At 54.5% G+C, this 10596-nt stretch overlaps 1 protein-coding gene across 14 annotated transcripts in view; it reads right to left on the bottom strand.

Annotated features, from left to right (window-relative positions):
* ABLIM3 (actin binding LIM protein family member 3) overlaps positions 1–9232 on the bottom strand; it is a 50081-nt gene extending 40849 nt beyond the window's left edge. For 4 of the 14 annotated variants that reach the window (XM_061456645.1, XM_061456644.1, XM_061456643.1 and 1 more), the window contains exon 1: positions 706–907. In XM_061456645.1, the coding sequence (XP_061312629.1) occupies positions 706–724 (19 nt within the window). In that variant the 5' untranslated portion in view covers positions 725–907. Of the gene's footprint in view, positions 1–705; positions 910–8766 lie in introns of those variants that run through there. The other 10 variants (XM_061456647.1, XM_061456646.1, XM_061456649.1 and 7 more) reach the window with 7 other exon arrangements.
* Positions 9233–10596: the final 1364 nt, after the last annotated feature.

Below are 10596 nucleotides of genomic sequence, written 5' to 3' on the forward strand. Positions count from 1 at the left end.
GCTGGCTGATGGTCAAGGGGTGGGGGATACATTGGTGCTGTCAGCGAAACCCTCCAAAGCCACAGCTTACCCCAAGAACTGCATCTCTGCCAACAGCCAGAATATATAGAGGACCATGGTTTTCCTGATCAACCCCAACCTCCAAACCAGCTTGGATGGAGTGAGGAAGCACTCAAGTACCACCCAGGGGCTGCACCAGCACCACAAACCCCACTTTTCTCTCCCTGACCTGGCTATTCCCTATGGAACAGCTGCCTTCCCCTTCCCTACCAAACCTCTGCCCAGACGCTGACACACACACCAGACATCTCCTTGCCCTGCCCCATCCATGCCAGCACCCGGGCACAGCTCGGCCAGAGCCGAGGGCAAAGCTGCTAAAGCTCTACCGCAGAGGAAGGCTTCCCATACAAGCTGTGTCAGTGCCGCTGCCAGCGAGGTGCGGGCACGCCTGACCCAGCCACAGGACGCCAGCCTCGGCGGCTGCCAGACGGGATTAGGCCGTGCATAACCTGAGCGGTGTCCCGTGGTGTGCTAATGCGATGACACGCTCCGTGTCACCGGCGGGAGCCCTCCTGACCAAGTGCGAGGTGTGCCTGCAACAGAGGCAGGTCTGCGGGAGCCCGGACGCACTCGCAACGCTCCCAGACGATGCTTGGGTGACGCGGCTATTTATAGCAGGAGGAGGTTAGGGGGAGCTCATCTTACCTTGCTCCACCTTCTTCATCCTCCGAGCACTGCGAGCTGATGCAGCGGGTGCCGAGGAGGCAGCGGGGCGATGGGGAAGGACACCCCACAGCCCCCGGCACAGGCGAGGCGGAAGGAGGGGTTTGCAGGGACCAGCGCTGAGCCGTGATCTGAGCGCAGATGAGGGAGCGGGGAAGCCTGTGCTCTATCACACTCTGAGGACTGCCGCGATATGAGCTGAGAGAGAGAAAATCCGGAGCAGAGCTGCCTGCTCGGATGGCAGGAGAAGCCGGCACTGAGCTGCACGGCACACTGCCTGCCCAGCGCTGCCTGCACCTGGCTGCCACAGCCCCACATGGGATGCGTATGAGCTGGGTGCTGAGAGCAAGTGGGGTCTGCACCACCTCCAGAGGAGCGCTGGGATTTCTGCCTGCTTTAGTCCTCATTTCTTCAGGCTAGGCAAGGAGAGCCTTTCCAAGCCTGTGCTGTACTCAGCACCTGACCATTGATCTCCAGCTTGCAGGGCAAGCATATAGGGACCTGCTGCAGGTCCTTCCTGGCAGACCACAGACCTGTTTGCTGCTGTAGTCACACACAGGCACCCTGGGTGACACAGACCTTGCAGCCACACTGAGAAAGCCACTCACCACCCAGCTGGGCACTGCTGCAGCCAAGCCAGCCAGAGGTTATTTTACTGGGGAAGAGCATGCTGATTCAGAGCGGCAGGAGACAGGCAGGGCAGTAGCAGCCGACAGACAAGCCCTGATCCAGCCCTGCCTCATGGTCAAGGCAAGGAAACCCCTTCCTTTGGAGAGGGGCTGCTGGGAGAGGCAGCTCACATGGCTTGGATGGCCTGCAGCTCCTGACATGAAGCAGAAATGGGTTTCACACAGAGCTTCCTTTCCTATTCCTGCTCCTCTGAGGATTTCGGCAGGAAGAAGTACTTTATTAGGAGTAAAACACTGGGACACTCCCTGCTTCCACTGAGAATCCAGGCTGGGGAGCAGCTGTGACTGGGAGATCCCATCGCAGCACCCAACATGTCCCAGCAAGTGCTGCTGAGCCGTGGAACAACCCACCCGGTCCCTCAGCTGCCTTAAAAATAGCTCCACAAGCAAGTGCCCCTGGGCTGGGCAGTGCTCCCAGGACACTGTAGTGTGCAGGGGTCCCATGGGGATTGATGTCAGGAGAAAAGCAGCAAGATCCTCAGATTTAGGTAGTACAAAGCACAGATGCTGGGATGAACAGGCAGGGCTTTGCAATGTGCCTTCAAAAGCAAAACGCTGCAAGTGCATTTGTGTGGGGTGCTCAACTGCAGAGCCTGGCACATGCACGTTGGGAGCTCACAGTTTGGGTTCTGGTCTAGGTCTCATCCAGCTTGGCTCATGCATCTGAGAAAGTAACGTACTTCACCACTGTGAGAACAGGTCAAACCCTGAAACTTCAGATTGCAATGGACTCAGGTTGGGCTGAGGAAGGGCTCTGGGGTTGACATTGCACTAGAAAAGCCTTCTTGCCCCACAGCAGTGCAGTGTTCTCCAAAACATGCCACTTGTTGCCAAGTAAGAGCACAGAAGCCAAAAGGATGGCTTCAAACCCTCAAGTACATGCTCCAATCTTAGGCTGTCCTCTTCCTTAGAGAAACATTCCTCCCAGTGACTTTCACAGTTGTCCAAGTCTCAAAATCAAAAGGACTCAAAATGAAAGTGGAGTAAAACATCCATGAAGTGAAAAGTGATGCTTGGGGCTCAGAGGACATCACCAGTTTAGAAAGGTTAAGAAGAAAGGAAGGTCAGGCAGCCTGCATAAGGAAACCATAGCACCAGCTCCTCTTTGTTTCAGATCTTTGTCCCAGGCAGTGGTGAAAGCACATCAATTCCCAGCCCAGGGCTTACAGCTGGTACTGATAAAGCATTCAGAAGACTATACCCAAACTTAAAAATGCAAGTGTAAACTGCATATCAAAAACCCAACCCACCATTGAATAAATGGGAACTTAGCAGTTTGCTGCACACTAGATCAGTTTGGTCCTGTTAAGTATCAGATACCTCTTTTCTAGAAATCAAGGCATGTCCATCAGGGCTGTGCATCAGTGCACTCAAGCTCTTCTATTTCCCCAGTCATTTCCTGAGCCTACAGATGCAAGGGGCAGAGACAATGGGCACAGGAGGACTTTGGATAGTTAGGTGCCCCCCAGGCAAGAGCTACCTTCCTACCCTGCCACGCTTGCCCTGAGCTGCTCACAAGCAAACTTCCTGGGTCCAAAATACCTCGACTTGGGCTCTGCCTTCCCTATGGCTACTGTGGTCACTCCAAGCCCCCTTTCATCCTGCAAAGCTCTCTCCTTTCCCCATCACTTCCCAACTGAGTCCTCGCCATCACCAGTCTACCCCCAGCATGCTTCCTGGAGGTGCTGCAGTGCTCACAACTGAGAAACGCTGATGTATTTGGTCTAAAAATACATAATTAGATGTTCCAACCACTTCATTACAGCACCATCACAATCAGACTGCAGGGTCTGGCAGGAACTTGGTGGGTTTGCCTTCACTTCTGTGCAGCTTTGCTGCAAAGGCAGCACAACTGACTCCTTGCTGATAACAGGACAGTCTGTCATCAGCCCAGCCTCCTGGCAATCACAAATACCATTATCTGGCTAAACTGATCATCACTTTGTCATCAGAAAACTTGCTATTTTATAAGAGCATGGTAGGCCCCTGAATTAATTCAATTGCTTCAACTGACCTTACAGCATGCACTTCGTTGGCCTGCAGTAACACTTTCCATGGCTTCTGCTCTTCAAAGTGTAAGCTGCCAAGATAGATGGCCTGCAGGAGAGCCTGAACAGAGCTTGGTGAGAGGACAGTGTCCATCCACCCGCCCCAGGACAGGGAGAAGCTGCCGGGGCTCTGAATTTTCTGGCATCAAGGTGAATGCAACAGATGATTACCCCTTTGCTAGGCTGCCTGGGAGAACAGAGGGGACCATTTCTATCAGGTTGTTTGTGGCTGCAGAGTCAGGCTTGATAACTGAGAAGACCAAGATGTGGGTGGAAAGCCCAGAGTTCCCCTTGGTGCCCAAATCCTGCAGAGCACAGTGCTAGAGCCCTCCATGGAAGAAGCATGGACCCTAGATAATGCTCACAGCTGGGTTTGGAGAGAACATCCTAGAAAGGTAGCTTTTAATCTAATGCAAACTCTCTTGTATCCATGTCCCTCCTCTCTGCGCTGTCCCACCTGTGCCCACACCTTGAACAGAGTCTACTCCAGCCTTTCTAAAAGCTCTCCTTCTCCTCCACGAGATGCTGCAGAGAAAAGAGCTCTGTTTGAAGAGCTGCCTCTTTCCCCACTTCACGTGAAGAACCTGTCCAGCAGCAATCAGGGGAGCAGGGGTGAGGACCAGGAGTGCTTATCCAGAGCCCACCTCAAACCCCCAGGGAATAGGCAACAGCACCATAACCATAGCGTCTCACTCTGCTGGGTCCTCCCTCACTGGAGATGTGCTTTGTCCTCCATTCACTTCATGCCTGTGACAGCCTGAGCATTGCAAAGATGAAATAGGAATCAGTGTTGACCAGGAACTATGAGCGCTATGACTGTAAAGGTTCATGTGTAGCATAACCCCCCAGGCCTGGGTCACCCCACAAAAAACAGAGCCTCCTCACAGGGAAGACACTACCACTGCTCATCACACCAACAGGCTGATCCCTTTGGGTTCACTACACTTCCAAACACAGGAGAAAAAAAACCCACGTCCTCCTCAGCTGGTCCTACCCCACTGGGTGGTGAGAGACGTGGTGAATCACCCTGCCTGGTGCAGAGCAGAGCTGGAGCTCCCAGAGATGTGCAGCACCATGTGATTCCTCTTTAATTACACAGGGACTTAATAGAGTTTGCTGGTAAACACCTTGTAACCACATGTGCCTAGAGATTACTGGGTAATTATGCTTAGTGGATCACCATGTAAGAGGGAGCGTGATTTAGGAATGAAAAACAACCAAGCAAGCATGCTGCATTCATCGGTATCTGTTCCTGATCAAAAGCTTAACTGACCAGCTTTTCCTCATGTCTTCTTCCCCAGCTTTCTGTAACTAGGGAAGCCTCAGAGGAGGCATTTGAGAGGTCCAGGGGTTGGGATGGTCTGGAGCAACTTCCCGCTTCACATACCAAACCCTCTGCAAGAACTCTCCATGCTCCAACAGGCTATCAGCTGCTCAGATGGAACAGAATGTGGGATACACGGTACCAGTTCCCCCCACCCTGAATTCACTTATCATGGGGATAGATTTTGGTCTTCCAGTACATGCTGGAGACAGAAAGGAGTCTGGAAGAGCTCTAGTTTGTGAGCCAGTTTCAATCACCCATTGCAACACTGATCCAGAGCCTGCCAAACCTACCCCCTCCAGGAGTTGTGCAGGTCTCTGCTCAGACCAGAGTGACTATAACCAGGGACACCTTGCTTCTAACAAGACACATGCCAAGACCTCCAGCAGCATCCCCTCCCACCCCAACAGAGCTGGACCAAGAGAGACACTGTGCAATTACCATTTCCCATGGCCCCTACTCACAGACTGTACTCACTGCATGGACCTGCAGCACCCAAACCTGATGGTTACCTTCAAAACAGCAGAAGGAATTATTCACACTTACTTCAGGGAGTCTTAAATCCTCGTCACAGATGACAGCTCCAACCCTTTGCCTTCTAATGAGCACAAACAATAGCACTGGTCATGTTAAAATCCCTGCACCAGAACAGTCTGAGGGAGAGGTTGAGCACAGAACACAGGTGATTTCAGGGGGTGAAACTAAGGGGTGCTCTCTCGGGCAAGGGTTTCTGCTACAGAATCCAGCTTCAATGGAAATGCAGAGCAGCACTGATTGACCTGTTTATGAATGTATGAATCCATTTGCAACCACTTAGCAGCTCTTAGCAGAGTGGGAGGTATAAATACCATCACCAATGTAAACATCAACACTGTGCCCTCCAAATGTTCTCTGCACACCTGTGAGCACAGGAGGAGAAGCCACCTTCCCAAGCAGCACAACCCTTGCACCCTCAGGGCCACCTAGTCTCATCTGCAACCTCAGGATATGAGTTTACGCTCAAGATCAAAGGCCTTTTCCTCTTCACCTTAAAAGCACATTTCCATATGGCTTTGCCTTCCTGCATCACAGAGAGATGACAACATGGGTCCCCCAAGCCTGGGACCCATACCAGGGTGAAAAGCAAACCTCTGTCCCCTCAACAAGGGCTGGCAAGACTCTCGTGTGACGTGCACAAAGCATGTCCAGAAATACATCTATACAGCCCAGCAAATCCTGCACAGAGCTCTCCGGAGGCCTCACAGGTAGTTTTGTACAACATGGCTTGGGGCCAGCCATGGCCCTCAGCCGCAGGTTTCCTGCCTCATGTCAGCCTCAGATGGGATAGGAGTGTTTTCTAAATGCACCGAGTGGAAAGGAGCAGTGGGAATTCACAGATCAGATGGTGGCATTTCATCCTCAGCTGCACATCTGATTTGTCAGCCCCAAAATCTTGCTCCTGCAGCCATAGATACACCTGCATACGATCAGCCCATGCACAATCTGGCTTCATCATCCCTCCTCCTGCATCTCCCTCTCTCCTCCCATCTGCACAGGTTGAGTGCTGTGCACCAGGGGCTGGAGTGCAGCAGAGCTGCTGGCTGGATCCCACCACATCTGAGCCATTGATCACTGCAGGGACTGGGCAAAAGCCAGAACAAGAACCAGTGCCCAGAGCAGCAGAGCTGGTCATGCCTGGGAGGCAGAACCACAAGCAGGGCAGCCTCTGACCAACAAGTGGCACCGAGCTCCCCTGAGCCACTGGCCACTAGCAAAGGGATGCAAAAGCCACTGCAGGTCACTGCCAGGTAACATCAGCAGAGTGAAAGATGGCACAGATGGCAATGGCACAAGGCTTCTGAGCTCATTTTTTGCCTTCCAGGCACACAAACCTGAGGGATAGAGCCTGGGTAAGGATTTGCAGAGCTGGGTGAGGCAGCAGTGAGGAGACAGCTCTTGGCAGCATTCACACCAGTCACAGAACATGCTGATGGGAGAGATGGCACCCCATGCCTTGCTCACAGAACCAGCTAGGAGATCGTGCCTTAGCTAAGAACAGACATGAGCCAGCATTTGGGTACAGCAAGTCCTGGTTTGAACCCATCAGCTACTGGGAAAAAGTCTGGAAGCACAACAGGGCAGAGCCCACTGCCTTCCAGGCAGTGCACAGCCCTCATACCACCTGTGGTCCCAAAGGGATCTTAAGCAATCCATAAGTGATCAACAGCACAGGAAGTGGTCAGCAGATGTTACAGAGTCCCCAAACCTTTACTAACCCCCCTGGCTACTTAGAAGTAAATGGCAATATTTAGGCAAAGATGGCAAAGGCATCCAAAGGGCTGGCAAGAGCCATGGTGGCAGCAAATCCAGAAGCAGAGGCACAGCAGTGATGTGCCCAGGGTCACAGAGCAAGGCAGTGGCAGGAAGAGAAGCACCACTCGAGACACCTAGCCCTGTGCTTGCTGCATACCCGGTGGCCTCCTCCCGTGAGTCATGTCAGAGCAACAGGCAGGCAGCATATTTGGGTTTGCTGGCACCTCTCTGCATGTGGGGGAGGACCCAGCGAGGGAGCTCTGCTGCACAATCAGATAGTTATAACACATCAGTGCCATAAACAGCCCTTATCACTATCAGCAGCCAAGCTGGCTATTAAGGCTGGAAAGGAATCCCAAAAGGAACCAACATGCATTTGTTAAAATTGGCTTAGAGGAAGCTTAACAGTCCCACCTGACCACTGTAGTCACTGACCCCAGCGAGCACATCCCAGCCCTCCACACCGGACCACAGCTCATTGCCCAGAGAGGCAGAGGAGCAGCCTTTGTTATCAGCACCCAGCCGGCGCAGAATCAGTCCCTATTGTTCCCTACCCGGGCACCACCAACCCCGCTCCCCCGGGATGGAGGCTCGCTCCTGGTCCCAGGCATGTCTGAAGCAGAGGGCACCTGGAAAGTTTTCTTGGCTCTGACACAGCCCAACAGAGCTGGAATCACCTGTTCTGTTGCCTTGCAGCATGCCAAGGCATTTTTCACGGTGTTTTGCTTGGGAACCACCCCAAGCCTTCGGATTGAGAAACCTCAACAGCCAATGCAATGGAGAAGTCACTACTCCTACTGCTCTCTGCCTGGGGGAGTCCTCCTGTCTTCATATAGCCTCTAGGACCCCCAGGAAGGGAGGACGCCTTCCTCAGGCAGGTTATCCCAGGAGGACGACCCTCGGGTGGTCATCAGCATCGACACCTTTGGCTGGGGGCTTGCTGCTTTTAAAGGAATGACTCAAAGCTGTGCTAGTGAGGTGGGTACCACTGCCACACATCACATCAGCAAGAGATAAGAAATTGACTGTGACTCAATCAAACCTGATCAATCTTCCCTAGACTTTGTAACATGGACACGAAACCTGAAGTAGCCAGACTAGTACCAGGTGCCAGTTCCCATCTTACACAGCACATTTCCAAGCTCTGCTTTAGGAATTCATGCATACTGCATGAGTGCCTCCGTCCCCATCTCACACAAAAGAAACACCCACATCCCCAGCTGCTGAAGGTACATGTTTTTCCCTGCTGCACCTGTGCTTTGCTCAGGCCCCTGATTTCTGGGTCTCTCCTTACCCTGCTCCTCCTCCTCATCGGCTGTTCCCCCCTGTCCATTTATATGTAGGCAGCAGCATCAGCGAGCAAGCCTGCTGCCTGTCAGAGTGCTCCTGGCTCCCTCTCACCATGATGCGTATCAACATTTTATTCCATGATCTGCCCTCCAAACCCCAGAAATACAAGCCAAGAAAAGTATTCAGCAGAGATAAGCACCATGGCTTTGCCCTCATGAAAGAGGGGCCAGCAATGCCAGAGCCTGTCAGAAAGCAAAAAACTAGGCAGGAAATAATAGAAATCCATCCCATTAGGCTTGTCAACCCGGCTGTGACATTTTCTTTCCAATTCCTCCCAGCCAGACCAGTGCAAATATCAGCCCCATTCCCACAGCCACGGCCAAGGGAATGCCATACTTACTGCTAGTGCTCATCTTGCTGGTCCCTCCTCTGCCCTTCTCATCCAACAAAGGGGGCAAAGATGCTCTTTAAATCCTCTTTTTCTTCCGCGCCCCCTTCAGCGGGAGGAGGCTGCCTCTCCTTCCCAGCACGAATACCTCTGCGCGATCCGCCGACTAACGCATCCCAACGCAGCCCCGCACCGCCGGCTCCCCGCCCGCCGCGGCTCCCGTTCCCGAAGAGCAAGGTCAAGGGTGTCTGCGGCTGGGAGGGGGCGCGGCGGGACAGCGGGGCCGGCCCGGGGGAGGGTCCCGGCGGAGCCGCGGTACCGCGGGCGAGGCACGGCCATGCACTGCGGAGCGCGGCGCGCCGCGGCTCGGCTCTTATAGCGGGTGTGGAGCCGCGGCGGGGGACGCGCAGCGCCTCGGCCCGCCCCGCCCCGGCGGCTCAGCCCAAGGACGGCCGAACCGGGCGGGGCGGCGGGCAGCGGAACGGAGCGGAACGGAGCGGGGCAGGGCAGGGGAGGGGAGGGGAGGGGGCGGTGGCCCGCACCCGGGGGAAGGCGGCGGGACGAGCCGGCCCGGCACCGCCGCCATCTGCCGGGCACCGCCTGCCCGCTGCCTGCCCTGCCCTGCCCTGCCCACTCCCTGCCCGCTGCCTTTTCCTGCCTAGCGATGCTCGCTGCACACCCAGCGCCGGTGGGACGGCTGCAGTCCCGCGCTGCTCACCCTTCAGCTTGGCCTGTGGTGCCTGAGCTGCAGGGGAATGCTGTCCCAGGACAGAGGCGGGGTGTGTGTGTACAATTGATGCTGAAATCTGGGTTTCCTCTCGTGCCACGGTTCCTCTCCAGCCGCTGTCCAGGCCTGGCCTGCAGCCTGCTGCCTGTCCCATGCTGGGAGCAGGGAGAGGGCTGTCAGTGCCTGCACTGGCTGCAGGATGGAGAGGGGGCTTTTCCCCCCATGATCAGCAAGCAGTTTTGCTGGCAGCACATCAGGACTCCTGGAAGGGCTTCAAAGCCATTAGCTCCTTGTTTTGTTTGTGAGACTATCAGAATAGAGCCTTACCCAGCAGACCTGCTCCCGGGGTGCGAGGGGAGACGGGGCTGCTCTGCCTGGAAGCCCCTGGGAAGCTGTGCTGAGATTCAAAGAGGCGAGCTACAGTCTTGCCACTAATGAAAGGGGTTTTTCATGCAGCGTGACAGGCGCCGCATCTCTCCTGCTCCTGGGGCTGGAATGCTGCTATGAGAGGGCCTTTTGCTTTCCCTTTCCCTCGTTGTTCTATGTGTGCAGCAGATGTTTGCGTTGACATGACAAGACAGGTAGCAGGTCATATGAGCTATGCTTGTGCTGCCGGTGACGCAGCCAGCTCGCTGCAAGCCCTGCTGCCTGTCCCCTTTGGCTCTATTCCCTCCCAGAGGCCTTGAGTGGGTAAGAAGAGTGGAACCAGCAGTGGGGATCCCTGCAGGGCTTGGAGGGGAAAGCAGTGCTGCTGATACAGCATGGCTGGATAGCTTGGGCTGTCCTACGGTGCTGATTTGGGGCCTTTTATGAAGTTTTCCTCTGCCTGACAAGTGCCTGGGTGTCCCAATCTCAACGGGAGAGTGCAGGACCCCATCAGGGTGAGGTTCGCACCTACTGTATCAATAACGTCCATTCAGAGAGTCAATAAAGCAGACACGATGCGAGCTGGTCCCCACGGTTCAGTGAGCTAATTAAGCTTCTTCCGCTGACCTGGTTTGCAAATCTTGTTAACTTGCTGCCTTCAGAACAACTTGAAATTGGGAGGCTGGGTTGGCAGAGGGATGCACATGGGGTGCTCTGGTGAGCTCAGGGGGCGGCAGCACAGATCTTCT

This window comes from Pezoporus flaviventris, unplaced genomic scaffold, assembly GCF_033815535.1.
Source record: "Pezoporus flaviventris isolate CSIRO_AGI_PZ_B2104156 unplaced genomic scaffold, CSIRO_AGI_Pfla_v1 ptg000023l, whole genome shotgun sequence".
Classification (NCBI taxonomy): Eukaryota; Metazoa; Chordata; class Aves; order Psittaciformes; family Psittacidae; genus Pezoporus; species Pezoporus flaviventris.